Source organism: Nerophis ophidion, linkage group LG09 (assembly GCF_033978795.1).
Source record: "Nerophis ophidion isolate RoL-2023_Sa linkage group LG09, RoL_Noph_v1.0, whole genome shotgun sequence".
Taxonomy (NCBI): Eukaryota; Metazoa; Chordata; class Actinopteri; order Syngnathiformes; family Syngnathidae; genus Nerophis; species Nerophis ophidion.
The window spans coordinates 66,348,755-66,365,684 of NC_084619.1; the positions used below are offsets into that span (position 1 = coordinate 66,348,755).

General features: G+C 31.3%; 1 protein-coding gene across 4 annotated transcripts in view; it reads right to left on the reverse strand.

The window, feature by feature from the left end:
* cfap43 (cilia and flagella associated protein 43) overlaps window positions 1–16,930 on the reverse strand; it is a 51,849-nt gene that overhangs the window by 18,616 nt on the left and 16,303 nt on the right. For 3 of the 4 annotated variants that reach the window (XM_061911601.1, XM_061911600.1, XM_061911603.1), the window contains 8 exons: window positions 16,081–16,161; window positions 15,834–15,962; window positions 13,233–13,352; window positions 11,482–11,589; window positions 11,321–11,407; window positions 5,091–5,393; window positions 4,907–5,019; window positions 465–624 (listed from right to left, as the gene is read on the reverse strand). In XM_061911601.1, coding sequence (XP_061767585.1) covers window positions 465–624; window positions 4,907–5,019; window positions 5,091–5,393; window positions 11,321–11,407; window positions 11,482–11,589; window positions 13,233–13,352; window positions 15,834–15,962; window positions 16,081–16,161 — 1,101 coding nt within the window. The remainder of the gene's footprint in view (window positions 1–464; window positions 625–4,906; window positions 5,020–5,090; window positions 5,394–11,320; window positions 11,408–11,481; window positions 11,590–13,232; window positions 13,353–15,833; window positions 15,963–16,080; window positions 16,162–16,930) is intronic. The other variant, XM_061911602.1, reaches the window with a different exon arrangement.

The following is a 16,930-nucleotide window of genomic DNA, read 5'->3' on the forward strand; positions in this document are numbered from 1 at the left end:
TTAATAACGATGTAATCATCGCAGTATCGACTTGTTACGCTATCGTACTTGGTATCATTACAGTGGATGTCAGGCGTAGATCCACTCACGGCATTTGTTTACATTCAGGAGCGCTAGCTTTTATTAGCGGTGACGGTAGTGAGCTATTGTATCCTCCTACGGCGTGTAGTGGAGCATGTTTAGCTATTCCTCGTCCTCCAGTGATAATGGTACTTGTAAGAAACATACTTTGTCACCACGGAGGCCGGAATTCGGTGTTTTAACTTCACCTTTATCTTTACACCAAAATGCGTCCATTCTCCCTTTTCTGTCTACACACTTTGTCTGCTTGTAAGTACTCTGTGCGTGTGCGCTGCCAAACATGCTCCTCTGCTCCTAAAACCAGCGATGTAACCGCGTGACTACGCACTGTCATACACGGCGATACTATACTAGTAGCGGTATATCGTACATAATCCCCATACCCTGATGGTCTGGTTGAGGTCTTCCACAACCGTCCTGTGGAGAAGAACGGAGTCGCTGTAGTCGGGGATGAAATCGGCGTTGATGACCTCCACCTGGCCTTGCTTCAGTAGGAACTGGACCATGATGTCCGTCAGGAAGTGCTGCTTCTCCTTACGCATACTTGAAGGTCACAACACGGGAACCAGAGAGGAATATTCACATGTGATACACCAATTAAGGCGTTGGTCCTAAGCAGTGCTCTGAAAAGTTACTTTAGAAAAATGTGATTAATTATATTATATACTTGTTACCTTGCCAAAACAGTCATTTGTTACAAACGGAATTACCCTTTAGTAAATGTAATTAATGCGTTACTTAAAAAAAAAAAAAACTTCATATATCTGGCATATACAGTTGTGCGATGTTTCATGAGAGCAGAGTGTGCGTCAATTATAGTTACTTGTTACTTTAACAAAAAGTAATTTAATAATTAATGAAATTACCCTTTAATAAATGTAATTAATTACTAAATAAATGCCTTACTTAGAAAAACTTCATATATCTGGCATAAGCAGTTGAGCGATGTTTCATGAGAGCAGAGTGTGTGTTAACTATTTTTACTTGTTACTTTGACAAACAGTAATTTAATAACTAACGAAATTACTCTTTAATAAATGTCATTAGTTAATAAAATAATGCCTTACTTAGAAAAACTTCAAATATCTGGCATATACAGTTGTGCGACGTTTCATGAGAGCAGAGTGTGCGTCAATTATAGTTACTTGTTACTTTAACAAAAAGTAATTTAATAATTAATGAAATTACTCTTTAATAAATGGAATTAATTACTAATTAAATGCCTTCCTTAGAAAAACTTCATATATCTGGCATATGCAGTTGAGCAAGGTTTAATGAGAGCAAAGTGTGCGTTAATTTTATTTACTTGTTACTTTAACGAACAGTAATTAAATTACTAATGAAATTACTCTTTAATAAATGTAAATAATTACTAAATAAATTCCTTACTTAGAAAAACATTCAAATACCTGGCATATGCAGTTGAGCGACGTTTCATGAGAGCAGAGTGTGCGTTAATTATATTTACTTGTTACTTTAACAAACAGTAATTTTAATTACAAACGGAACTACTCTTTAATAAATGTAAATCATTACTAAATAAATGCCTTACTTAGAAAAACCTTCAAATACCTGGCATATGCAGTTGAGCGACGTTTCATGAGAGCAGAGTGTGCGTTAATTATGTTTACTTGTTACTTTAACAAACAGTAACTTTAATTACTAACAAAATTACTCTGTCATGAATGTAATTGCTAAAATAATGCTTTACTTAGAAAAACCTCTATTACCTGGCATATGCAGTTGAGCAACATTTCATGAGAGCAGAGTGTGCGTTAATCATATGTACTCGTTACTTTAAAAAACAGTAATTTAATTACTAACGGAACTACTCTTTAATAAATGTAGATAATTACTAAATAAATGCCTTACTTAGAAAAACCTTCAAATATCTGGCATATGCAGTTGAGCGGCGTTTCATGAGAGCAGAGTGTGCGTTAATGATATTTACTTTTTACTTTAACAAACAGTAATTTAATTACTAAGGGAATTACTCTTTAATAAATGTAACCAATTACTATAATAATGCCTTACTTACAAAAACTTCAAATATCTGGCATATGCAGTTGAGCGACGTTTCATGAGAGCAGAGTGTGCGTTAATTATATTTACTTGTTACTTTAATAAACACTATTTTAGTTACTAACAAAATTACTCTTGAATAAATGTCATTAATTACTAAATAAATGCCTTTCTTAGAAAAAACTTCAAATATCTGGCATATGCAGTTGAGCAACGTTTCATGAGAGCAGAGTGTGCGTTAATTATATTTACTTGTTACTTTAATAAACACTATTTTAGTTACTAACAAAATTACTCTTTAATAAATGTCATTAATTACTAAATAAATGCCTTTCTTAGAAAAAACTTCATATATCTGGCATATGCAGTTGAGCGACGTTGCATGAGGACAGAGTGTGTGTTAATTATATTTACTTGTTACTTTAACAAACAGTAATTAAATTACTAACAGAATTACTCTTTAATAAATGTAAATAATTACTAAAATAATGCCTTACTTAGAAAAACTTCAAATATCTGGCATATGCAGTTGAGCGGCGTTTCATGAGATCAGAGTGTGCGTCAATGATATTTACTTTTTACTTTAACAAACAGTAATTTAATTACTAAGGGAATTACTCTTTAATAAATGTAAATAATTACTATAATAATGCCTTACTTACAAAAACTTCAAATATCAGTCATATGCAGTTGAGCGACGTTTCATGAGAGCAGAGTGTGCGTTAAAATTATTTGTACTTGTTACTTTAACAAACAGTAATTAAATTACTAACGGAATTACTCTAATAAATTTAAATAATTACTAAATAAATGCCTTACTTAGAAAAACATTGAAATGCCTGGCATATGCAGTTGAGCGACGTTTCATGAGAGCAGAGTGTGTGTTAATTACATTTACTTGTTACTTTAACAAACAGTAATTTTAATTACAAACGGAACTACTCTTTAATAAATGTAAATCATTACTAAATAAATGCCTTACTTAGAAAAACCTTCAAATATCTGGCATATGCAGTTCAGCGACGTTTCATGAGAGCAGAGTGTGCGTTAATTGTATTTACTTGTTACTTTAACAAACAGTAACTTTAATTACTAACGAAATTACTCTTTCATGAATGTAATTGCTAAAATAATGCCTTACTTAGAAAAACCTCTATTACCTGGCATATGCAGTTGAGCAACATTTCATGAGAGCAGAGTGTGCGTTAATTATATTTACTTGTTACTTTAACAAACAGTAATTTAATTACTAACGGAACTACTCTTTAATAAATGTAAATAATTACTAAATAAATGCCTTACTTAGAAAAACCTTTAAATATCTGCCATATGCAGTTGAGCAACGCTTCATTAGAGCGGAGTGTGTGTTAATTATATTTACTTGTTACTTCAACAGTTATTTAATTACTAACGAAATTACTCTTTAATAAATGTAAATAATTACTAAAATAATGCCTTACTTAGAAAAACTTCAAATATCTGGCATATGCAGTTGAGCGGCGTTTCATGAGAGCAGAGTGTGCGTTAATGATATTTACTTTTTACTTTAACAAACAGTAATTTGATTACTAAGGGAATTACTCTTTAATAAATGTAACTAATTACTATAATAATGCCTTACTTACAAAAACTTCAAATATTTGGCATATGCAGTTGAGCGACGTTTCATGAGAGCAGATTGTGCGTTAAAATTATTTGTACTCGTTACTTTAACAAACAGTAATTAAATTACTAACGGAATTACTCTAATAAATTTAAATAATTACTAAATAAATGCCTTACTTAGAAAAACATTGAAATACCTGGCATATGCAGTTGAGCGACGTTTCATGAGAGCAGAGTGTGCGTTAATTATATTTACTTGTTACTTTAATAAACACTATTTTAGTTACTAACAAAATTACTCTTTAATAAATGTCATTAATTAATAAAATAAAGTTTTACTTATAAAAACCTTCAAATATCTGGCATATGCAGTTGAGCGACGTTGCATGAGAGCAGAGTGTGTGTTAATTATATTTACTTGTTATTTTAACAAACAGTAATTAAATTACTAAAGGAATTACTCTTTAATAAATGTAACTAATTACTAAAATAATGCCTTGCTTACAAAAACTTCAAATATCTGGCATATGCAGTTGAGCGACGTTTCATGAGAGCAGAGTGTGCGTTAATTATATTTACTTGTTACTTTAATAAACACTATTTTAGTTACTAACAAAATTACTCTTTAATAAATGTCATTAATTACTAAAATAAAGTTTTACTTATAAAAATCTTCAAATATCTGGCATATGCAGTTGAGCGACGTTGCATGAGAGCAGAGTGTGCGTTAATTATATTTACATGTTATTTTAACAAACAGTAATTAAATTACTAAAGGAATTACTCTTTAATAAAAGTAACTAATTACTAAAATAATGCCTTGCTTACAAAAACTTCAAATATCTGGCATATGCAGTTGAGCGACGTTTCATAAGACCAGAGTGTGCGTTAATTATTTGTACTTGTTACTTTAACAAACAGTAATTTAGTTACTAACAAAATCACTCTTTAATAAATGTAACTAATTACTATAATATTGCCTTACTTACAAAAACTTCAAATATCTGGCATATGCAGTTGAGCGACGTTTCATGAGAGCAGATTGTGTGTCAGTTATTTTTACTTGTTACTTTAACAAACAGTAATTTAGTTACTAACAAAATGACTCTTTAAAATATTTAATTAATTACTTAAATGATGCCTCACTTAGAAAAAACCTTCAAATACTTCAAATATTTGCCAAGAAAGTTTCCCACACCTTTCCAACTGCTCCTTGAAGTGTTGGATGTCCTGCTGGGCGACCTGGTTCTCCTCCTGCTTCTGGTGCAAGGAGGCCTGCATCTCCGCCAGGAGGGACGCTTTCATCTTAATCTGAAGGAAGACAAATGTATGTCTTTGAAAAATGCTTAAGTGCAGAAGAGAAATAAACAGGCAGTGGTTACGTTTTGCTCGCTGTCTATTTTGTTTTTGCGGACATGACAAAACTTCTCCCAAACGGTGGCGTTGACGCCTTCCGGCATATTTTTAGGTGCGTCCAGCTCCTCCATGGCGTTCTTCTTTGGACCTCTGGGCAGGGAAAAGTATGAAAAAAAATAATATTTTGAGGCCATATAATGCTTCCAGGAAGCCAGGTGTGAATAAAGCTGGAAGAACAACCTGGGTCTTCTTTTGAACAGTTTGTAGAGCTGGTCCACCATGGCCTTGTGAAGACTTGAGAACTCCTTCCGGAATTCTTTGTCCAGAGCCTTGACGGACAATCAATCATCACATCAAGAGTTTATTATTGAAAATGTGCTTAAAATTATGGATTACATACTATTGCTTGTTATTTTTTCATAGTTTCAGTTGTTTTTTGTCCATTTCAAAAATTGGACAAAATATAAATCCCCAACAATGAGTAACCTAGTTGTTTTTCTTCCTTAAAACATGTATTTTACATTTATTATATCATTTTATTATAGAAAATGTGCTTAAAATTATGGATTATATAATATTGCTTGTTAATTTTTGGTTGGTTTTAGTTTTTTGTCCATTTAAAAAATTGGAAAAAATATAAATCCCCAACAATAAGTAAGTTAGTTGTTTTACTCCCTTATAACATTTATTTTATAGTCATTATATAATTTTATAACAGAAAATGTGCTTAAAATGATGGATTATATACTATTGCTTGTTATTTTTTGGTTGGTTTTAGTTGTTTTTTGTCCATATCAAAAATTGGACAAAATATAAATCCCCAACAATGAGTTCCCCAGTTGTTTTTCTTCCTTAAAACATTTATTTTATATTTATTTTATAATTTTATAACAGACAATGTGTTTAAAATTATGGATTACATACTATTGCTTGTTTAATTGAAAATGTCCTTGAAATTATGGATTATACATTATTGCTTGTTAATTTTTGGTTGGTTTTAGTTGTTTTTTGTCCATTTCAAAAATTGGACAAAATATAAATCCCCAACAATGAGTAATCCAGTTGATTTTCTTCATTAAAACATTTATCATATCATTTTATTATAGAAAACTTTCTTAAAATTATGGATTGTATACTATTGCTTGTTAATTTTTCGTTGGTTTTAGTTGTTTTTTGTCCATTTCAAAAATTGGACAAAATATAAATCCCCAACAGTAAGTAACCTAGTTGTTTTTCTTCCTATTTTTTGTTAATTTTTGGTTGGTTTTAGTTGTTTTTTGTCCATATCAAAAATTTTGTCCAATTTTTCCCCAGTTGTTTTTCTTCCTTAAAACATTTATTTTATTTTATCATTTTATAACAGAAAATGTACTTAAAATTATGGATTATATACTATTGTTTGTTAATTTTTGGTTGGTTTTAGTTGTTTTTTGTCAATATCAAAAATTGGACAAAATATAAATCCCCAACAATGAGTAACCTAGTTATTTTTCTTCCTTATAACATTTATTTTACATTTATCATATCATTTTATTATAGAAAATGTTCTTAAAATTATGGATTATATAATATTGCTTGTTAATTTTTGGTTGGTTTTAGTTGTTTTTTGTCCATTTCAAAAATTGGACAAAATATAAATCCCCAACAATAAGTAACCTAGTTATTTTTCTTCCTTATAACATTTATTTTATATTCATTATATCATTTTATAATTGAAAATGTGCTTAAAATTATGGATTATATACCATTGCTTGTTAGTTTTTTATTGGTTTTAGTTGTTTTTTTGTCCATATCAAAAATTGGACACAATATAAATCCCCAACAATGAGTAATCCAGTTGTTTTTCTTCCTTAAAACATTTATTATATCATTTTATAATAGAAAATGTCCTTAAAATTAAGGATTATATGTATTTTTTGTTAATTTTTGGTTGGTTTTAGTTGTTTTTTGTCTATATTAAAAATTGGACAAAATATAAATCCCCAACAATGATTAACCTAGTTGTTTTTCTTCTTCATAACATTTATTTTATATTTATTATATCATTTCATGATAGAAAATGTGCTTAAAATTATGGATTATGTACTATAGCTTGTTATTTTTTTATAGGTTTTAGTTGGGTTTTTTTGTCCATATCAAAAATTGGACACAATATAAATCCCCAACAATGAGAACCCTAGTTGTTTTTCTTCCTTAAAACATTTATCATATAATTTTATAATAGAAAATGTGCTTAAAATTATGGATTATATACTATTGCTTGTTAATTTTTTGTTGCTTTTTGTCCGTTTAAAAAATTTGACAAAATATAAATCCCCAACAATGAGAAACCCAGTTGTTTTTCTTTCTAAAAACATTTAGTTTACATTTATCATATCATTTTATAATAGAAAATGTTCTTAAAATTATGAATTATATACTATTGCTTGTTAATTTTTTGTCCATTTCAAAAATTGGACAAAATATAAATCACCAACAATGAGAAACCCAGTTGTTTTTCTTCCTTAAAACATTTATCATGTAATTTTATAATACAAAATGTGCATAAAATTATGTATTTTACACTATTGCTTGTTATTTTTTTGGTTGGTTTTAGTTGTTTTTTGTCCATATCAAAAATTGGACAAAATATAAATCCCCAACAATAAGTAACCCAGTTATTTTTCTTCCTTAAAACATTTATTTTACATTTATCATATCTTTGTATACTAGAAAATGTGCTTAAAATTATGAATTATACAGTATTGCTTGATCATTTTTGGTTGGTTTTAGTTGTTTTTTTGTCCACATCAAAAATTGGACAAATTATAAATCCCCAACAATGAGTGACCCAGTTGTTTTTCTTCCTTAAAACATTTATTTTACATTCATCGTATCATTTTATAATAGAAAGTGTGCTTAAAATTATGGATTATACACTACTGATTGTTATTTTTTGGTTGTTTTTAGTTGTTTTTTTGTCTATATGAAGAATTGGACAAAATATAAATCCCCAACAATGAGAAACCTAGTTGTTTTTCTTCCTTAAAACATTTATCTTATAATTTTATAATAGAAAATGTGCTTAAAATTATGAATTATATACTATTGCTTGTTAATTTTTGGTTGTTTTTAGTTGTTTTTGTCCATTTCAAAAATTGGACAAAATATAAATCCCCAACAATGACTAACCTAGTTTTTCTTCCTTAAAACATGTATTTTACATTTATTATATCATTTTATTATAGAAAATGTGCTTAAAATTATGGATTATATAATATTGCTTGTTAATTTTTGGTTGGTTTTAGTTGTTTTTTGTCCATTTCAAAAATTGGAGAAAATATAAATCCCCAACAATAAGTAACCTAGTTATTTATCTTCCTTATAACATTTATTTTATATTCATTATATCATTTTATAATTGAAAATGTCCTTAAAATTATGGATTATATACTATTGCTTGTTAATTTTTTATTGGTTTTAGTTTTTTTTTTGTCCATACCAAAAATTGGACACAATATAAATCCCCATCAATGAGTAATCCAGTTGTTTTTCTTCCTTAAAACATTTATCATATCATTTTATAATAGAAAATGTCCTTAAAATTAAGGATTATATGTATTTTTTGTTAATTTTTGGTTGGTTTTAGTTGTTTTTTGTCTATATCAAAAATTTGACAAAATATAAATCCCCAACAATGAGAAACCCAGTTGTTTTTCTTTCTAAAAACATTTAGTTTACATTTATCATATCATTTTATAATAGAAAATGTTCTTAAAATTATGAATTATATACTATTGCTTGTTAATTTTTTGTCCATTTCAAAAATTGGACAAAATATAAATCACCAACAATGAGAAACCCAGTTGTTTTTCTTCCTTAAAACATTTATCATGTAATTTTATAATACAAAATGTGCATAAAATTATGTATTTTACACTATTGCTTGTTATTTTTTTGGTTGGTTTTAGTTGTTTTTTGTCCATATCAAAAATTGGACAAAATATAAATCCCCAACAATAAGTAACCCAGTTATTTTTCTTCCTTAAAACATTTATTTTACATTTATCATATCTTTGTATACTAGAAAATGTGCTTAAAATTATGAATTATACAGTATTGCTTGATCATTTTTGGTTGGTTTTAGTTGTTTTTTTGTCCACATCAAAAATTGGACAAATTATAAATCCCCAACAATGAGTGACCCAGTTGTTTTTCTTCCTTAAAACATTTATTTTACATTCATCGTATCATTTTATAATAGAAAGTGTGCTTAAAATTATGGATTATACACTACTGATTGTTATTTTTTGGTTGTTTTTAGTTGTTTTTTTGTCTATATGAAGAATTGGACAAAATATAAATCCCCAACAATGAGAAACCTAGTTGTTTTTCTTCCTTAAAACATTTATCATATAATTTTATAATAGAAAATGTGCTTAAAATTATGAATTATATACTATTGCTTGTTAATTTTTGGTTGTTTTTAGTTGTTTTTGTCCATTTCAAAAATTGGACAAAATATAAATCCCCAACAATGACTAACCTAGTTTTTCTTCCTTAAAACATGTATTTTACATTTATTATATCATTTTATTATAGAAAATGTGCTTAAAATTATGGATTATATAATATTGCTTGTTAATTTTTGGTTGGTTTTAGTTGTTTTTTGTCCATTTCAAAAATTGGAGAAAATATAAATCCCCAACAATAAGTAACCTAGTTATTTATCTTCCTTATAACATTTATTTTATATTCATTATATCATTTTATAATTGAAAATGTCCTTAAAATTATGGATTATATACTATTGCTTGTTAATTTTTTATTGGTTTTAGTTTTTTTTTTGTCCATACCAAAAATTGGACACAATATAAATCCCCATCAATGAGTAATCCAGTTGTTTTTCTTCCTTAAAACATTTATCATATCATTTTATAATAGAAAATGTCCTTAAAATTAAGGATTATATGTATTTTTTGTTAATTTTTGGTTGGTTTTAGTTGTTTTTTGTCTATATCAAAAATTGGACAAAATATAAATCCCCAACAATGATTAACCTAGTTGTTTTTCTTCCTCATAACATTTATTTTATATTTATTATATCATTTCATGATAGAAAATGTGCTTAAAATTATGGATTATGTACTATAGCTTGTTATTTTTTTATTGGTTTTAGTTGTTTTTTTTTGTCCATATCAAAAAATGGACACAATATAAATCCCCAACAATGAGAAACCTAGTTGTTTTTCTTCCTTAAAACATTTATCATATAATTTTATAATAGAAAATGTGCTTAAAATTATGTATTATACACTATTGCTTGTTATTTTTTGGTTGGTTTTAGTTGTTTTTTGTCCATATCAAAAATTGGACAAAATATAAATCCCCAACAATAAGTAACCCAGTTATTTTTCTTCCTTAAAACATTTATTTTACATCTATCATATCTTTTTATACTAGAAAATGTCCTTAAAATTATGGATTATATACTTTTGCTTGATCATTTTTGGTTGGTTTTAGTTGTTTTTTGTCCATATTAAAAATTTGGACAAAATATAAATCCCCAACAATGAAAAACCTAGTTGTTTTTCTTCCTTAAAACATTTATCATATCATTTTATAATAGAAAATGTTCTTAAAATTATGGATTATATACTATTGCTTAATAATTTTTTTGTTGGTTTAGGTTTTTTTTATGTCCACATAAAAAATTGGACAAAATATAAATCCCCAACAATAAGTAACCCAGTTATTTTTCTTCCTTAAAACATCTATCATATCTTTTTATACTAGAAAATGTGCTTAAAATTATGGATTATATACTTTTGCTTGATCATTTTTGGTTGGTTTTGGTTGTTTTTTGTCCATATTAAAAATTTGGACAAAACATAAATCCCCAACAATGAGAAACCCAGTTGTTTTTCTTCCTCAAAACATTTAGTTTACATTCATCAAATCTTTTCATAATAGAAAATGTGCTTAAAATTATGGATGATATATTATTGCTTGTTAATTTTTTGTTATTTTTTGTCCATTTCAAAAATTTGACAAAATATAAATCCCCAACAATGAGAAACCCAGTTATTTTTCTTTCTAAAATCATTTAGTTTATATTTATCATATCATTTTATAATAGAAAATGTGCTTAAAATGATGGATTATATACTACTGCTTGTTCATTTTAGTTGTTTTTTGTCCATATCAGGAAGGGGACAAGCGGTAGAAAAATGGATGGATGGAGTTGTAAAGAGTGAAAATACGAGGTGAGACTTACTTTGTCCTCAGCTACAATGTTGTCAAAGCTCTCGTGGGAAAATTCCACGTCTTTTTGAAACTTCTGCAATTCTTCGCCCATTTTCTTCTACAAAACAAGCGGGATTATTCGAGCAGGGTGCGCCAGGAAGGAGAAGTCGGACAATTCCCAGATGAACACACCATGTTGGCCTCCATTTGGCCAAGTTTGGACTGATGCTCCTTTTCCTCAATGCCCATGACCTCTTCCATGAGTATGGAGTAACTTAGAATTTTAATCTTCAATTCTTCCTGTAAAATAACACTTCAAAAAATGAGTCATTTCGGCATCATGGCAACCTTGGTGTCAAAGTGCTTTCCACTGAGGGCCACATGGCAGTTATGTTTTACTTCTAACAGTGAATACTATTATTACACCATATTTTAATTCATTTTATTAGTAGATTTCAAAAAATTATAAAAAAATCTAAATTTCACCTCAAAATGTAGTGTATTTTACTATAAATTTTCATATATAATAATAATAAAAGAGCTAGCATGGGAGCTAGAAAACAAAAGGAACTTAGCATGGAAGATAGCAAAAACAAAAAGGGCCCTAGCGTGGAAGCTAGCGGGTAGCGAGCAGGAAAACAGACATCATACTTGTAATATGAAAACAAACTGGAAGCAGGGAACAAAAAAAACAGTAAGCTACAAACATCTAACAAATATAGCTTACCGCTACGCTGCAAAGACACGACACAGTACGGTACGACAGGACAGGACCGATAATACATGACAGTAATCCACCCCTGACTGGAGGACAAAAGCAGGTACAAATAGGAGCGGGCTGATTGACACCAGGTGTGGCCCGGTGCCAATCAGCCACAGCTGAGGGGGAAAAAAACGCTCAGGGAGAAACACAGGAAACAGACAAAATAAGAGCGCTGACAGGAAATACTACACATACAGAGGGAACCAAGACAAATGCAGAGGAAAAAACTAAAACAAACAAACTGTCAAGGGAAAGCCTGACTATATATATATATATGTGTGTATATATAGATATATATACATACATACATACATACATATACATATATACACACACATATATGTCAGGTTTAGTTGGTGACGAACCCCAAGATGCAGAGAAGGAGGCAGGCATTGAATGAGAAAACATGGTTTTAATTTACACACACGACAACAAAACCAAACAAAAGGGTACAAACAAAGAGCGCGCACGAGGCAGACAACCAACTAAGAGAGCTAGCATGGGAGCTAGAAAACAAAAGGAACTTAGCATGGAAGCTAGCAAAAACAAACAGGGCGGGTAGCGAGCAGGAAAACAAAAGTCGTACTTGTAATATGAAAACAAACTGGACGCACAGAACAAAAGAACAGTAAGCTACAAACATCTAACAAATATAGTTTACCGCTACGCTGCAAAGACACGACACGGTACGGTACGACAGGACAGGAGCGATAATACATGACAGTAATCCAGCCCTGACTGGAGGACAAAAGCAGGTACAAATAGGAACCGGGCTGATTGACACCAGGTGTGGCCAGGTGCCAATCAGCCACAGCGGAGGGGAAAAAAACGCTCAGGAAGAAACACAGGAAACAGACAAAATAAGAGCGATGACAGGAAATACTACACATACACAGGGAACCAAGACAAATGCAGAGGAAAAAACTAAAACACAAACAAACTGTCAGGGGAAAGCATATATATATATATACATATATATATATTATTATTATTTATTTTAATGTTTTTGTTACCATGTTAAAGGTGTTTCAATTAAAAAAACTAGCATATTTTCCAGATAAATTCCCTTCTTTCATGAAGACAAGAATATAAGTTGGTGTTTTACCCAATTCTGAAGACTAGTTTGTGTGTGCATGTGTGTGCGTGTGTGTGCGTGTGCGTGTGTGTGTGTGTTGTTCACCTGACAAATTGCCATGTCCGACTTGATTTTTCTTTCAAACAGCTTCTTCAATCCGTCATCAAAGCGCTCGGTGGCGTCTTTGGTGGCTTTTTGGAGGCTTTTGATTTCGTTTTCCAGCGACTGTAATTGCAGATCAGTTCCAAATCAGACAAAAAAACGCTTAATCTTTTCTTACTTAAGTGTGGTTTTCTTTTTGACATTAAATGTCATGTACAGCATGCAATTTGCAATATTATCCAAATCTAAATATTACATTATCATGTATTACAAAAATATTTTTGGGGGTTAAAATAAATACTGTGCTTAAATATCAAAACAAACGATCAATCAAACTGTAGACTGGAAAATTGACAATAGATTTTACTGTGTTTTTTACATATACAGTAAGACACAAACATTAAATGACAAATAAAATAACATTATAACAACAAGATTTTAAAGTTAAAAAAAAAATAGCGCGAAAAACAGTGTTATTGGCCACATTACAAACAATATGTTTGGAGGAGAAAAGGTGAGGCTTTTAATCCCAGGAACACCATGCCTACTGTTGTATCGACCAAGACTAATACTATACTCACAATTGTTATGGTCGATATTTGTATTGGTTTTAAAAGTAAATAGTGCAATTAAATAAGCAAGCAAAACTACTATTGGGTTTTGTTTCCTGAGTTTGTAAACAATATCAAGAACAAAAAAAATGTTTGTTTTTGATCATAATATTCAATACTGGTACTATACTTGGTATTGTTACTGTCTATTTGTTGATTATTTTTAAGTAAATAGTGCTATCAACCAAACAAAAGTAAAAAAAAATCCTTGTCGCTTTAATTTTCTGAGTTTTTGAACAAAAACAACAAATGTTTTTTTATCCTAAAAATATGGATCTAATCACTGTGGTATCAACCATATAGCGATACTATACTCGGCATTGTTACTGTTGATATTTGCATCGATGCTAAGTAAAAAGTGTGAAATAACCTAACAAAAGCAAAAACTGTTTTTGGCTTTTGTTTCATCCGACATCACATGAACAAAGATAAGACCTTCTGGGGGAAAGTTCCGTGGTCGGATGTAACAAAAATTTCACTGTTTGGCCACAATACCCAGCAATATGTTTGGAGGGGAAAAGGAACACCATACCTACTGTCACAATAATTGTATCTACGTTATCACAAAACTTTGTGCTACATTGAGTTCAGATCGCCGTGCGAGAGGACAAAAGCTGTCTTTGATCCTACCAAGCAAAAGGCTTGTAAAACTCCACTGTGTAGGATGGGAGGCAACATGAGGGTTCTATTTCTTTGATGTATTGTAATCCACAGAAAGATTTTGTCTTGACCCGAGAGCTATAAAGCAGAGAGAAAGCAGGACCTGCCCATGCTCCAGGCACCTCTTCTTTGAACTCTTACACAACCTTTTCTTTGAACTGTTTTGTAATCAAAGGCGACAGCTGTTTACAACCCCCTTCCCTTAGAAACAACTGTTGCCATGTAATCAGGGAAAGTCCAAATTAAAAGAGGAGGCGTACAATATTTCGTCAGAGCATGGTGACACTGTACGAGGGCGGCATAGCTCGGTTGGTAGCAACTTGAGGGTTGCAGGTTCGATTCCCGCTTCCGCCATCCTAGTCACTGCCGTTGTGTCCTTGGGCAAGACACTTTACCCACCTGCTCCCAGTGCCACCCACACTGGTTTAAATGTAACTTAGATATTGGGTTTCACTATGTAAAGCACTTTGATTCACTAGAGAAAAGCGCTATATAAATATAATTCACTACAGTGCGTGCAGGATGCAAAACAGTGCAATACTTTTTCAGAACATGGTTACTACTGACTAGTTTCTCTTGGTTTTATTCTTATTTTACTGTTAGATTGTTATTCTCGTCGTTGCTTTTTGTTTGTATTCTTATTGTAATATTTTTCTAATTTATTTCCATTCATACCCCCATTTATTTGCTTTTTAGTTTCGATCTCAATTCCGTGCACTACTGCTGGAATTTTAATTTTCCTGAGGGAACTCTCCTGAAGAAATCAATAAAGATCGATCCATCCATCCATCTATCTATCTATAGGTGTATGCATTTCTCCTCATTGAGCCAAATGTAATTCTGTCTCTGTTTAATTCCTTGCTTCTTGTCTTGTTTAATACATGTTTGAACCTGAAGTTTACCGTGAAGCATGGTGGTGGTAGTATTATGCTCTGGGCCGGTTTTGCTGCCAATGAAACTGGTGCTTTACAGAGACTAAATGGGACAACCAAAAAAGAAGATTATCTCCAAATTCTTCAGGATAAGCTAAAGCCCGGAGGTTGGGTCTTGGGCCAACAGGACGATGACCCCAAATACACGTCAAAAGTGGTAAAGGAATGGCTAAATCAGGCGAGAATGAAGGTTTTAGAATGGCCTTCCCAAAGTCCTGACTTAAAGGTGTGGACAATGCTGAAGAAACAAGTCCATGTCAGAAAAGCGACACTTTGAGCTGAACTGTAGTAATTTTGTGGTGAAAAATGGAAGCAGAAGCTTGTGGATGGCTACCAAAAGCGCCTTATTGCAGTGATTCATGGCGGTAAGAAGGTAACATTTCTTCACTTTGGTAAAATACCTTTCTGTATTTGTCCTTTTCTGTATCGAGCTCCTTGACTTTCTTGTCGTACTCTTTGAAGAGCTTTTTCTCCTCGTCCGTCCACTGGTTGTCGGGTTTGGCCAGAACAAACTCGGGCTGCGGTACTTCCTGCGGAGTACATTTACTACTCATTTCCTGTGCTTGCTTTTGCTGTCTTTTGTTTTACTCCACCGGGGATTAAGAGGGGGAAGAAAAACTCGGGAAAAAAAAAATAAGCTTGACCTACCGATTTCAAAATGCTGTCTTTTTTCACTTCCAGCACGCCTTCCATCATGTCGTCAAGTGCCCTTCCTCGTACGTTGTCACTCTAAACGACGACAACAACAAACATTTATCAACATGTTCGGATCAAAAGTATAAGAAGAAGTTTCATAATTGTGTTGCAGTGTGTTGGGGTGGGACAAAAGCAAAATAAAATATTTCCAGCACGCCTTCCATCATGTCGTCAAGTGCCCTTCCTCGTACGTTGTCACTCTAAACGACGACAACAACAAAAATTTATCAACATGTTCGGATCAAAAGTATAAGAAGAAGTTTCACAATTGTGTTGCAGTGTGTTGGGGTGGGACAAAAGCAAAATAAAACATTTCAGGCAACGCCTTCCATCATGTCGTCAAGTGCCCTTCCTCGTACGTTGTCACTCTAAACGACAGCATTGGAAGGAAAATAATGTGACATAAAGAGAATATGAATAATTTGAGATATTTATGGAAAGTACATTATTCATGATTTTGATTTCTGGTTATGTTAAAGGCCTACTTAAACCCACTACTACCGACCAGGAAGTATGATAGTTTATACATCAATGATGAAATCTTTACATTGCAACACATTTTAAATTTCGCGCCGAAAAATATCCTGCTGAAACGTCTCGGTATGATGACGCGTGCGCATGACGTCACGGACTGTAGAGGACATTTTGTTCCAGCATTATTCCCAGCTATTAAGTCATCCGTTTTCATCGAAAAACTATACCCTATTCTGGACGTCTAAGTTGCTGAATCTTTTGCAATTTGTTCAATGAACAATGGAGACATCAAAGAAGAAAGCTGTAGGCGGGAAGCGGTGTATTGCGG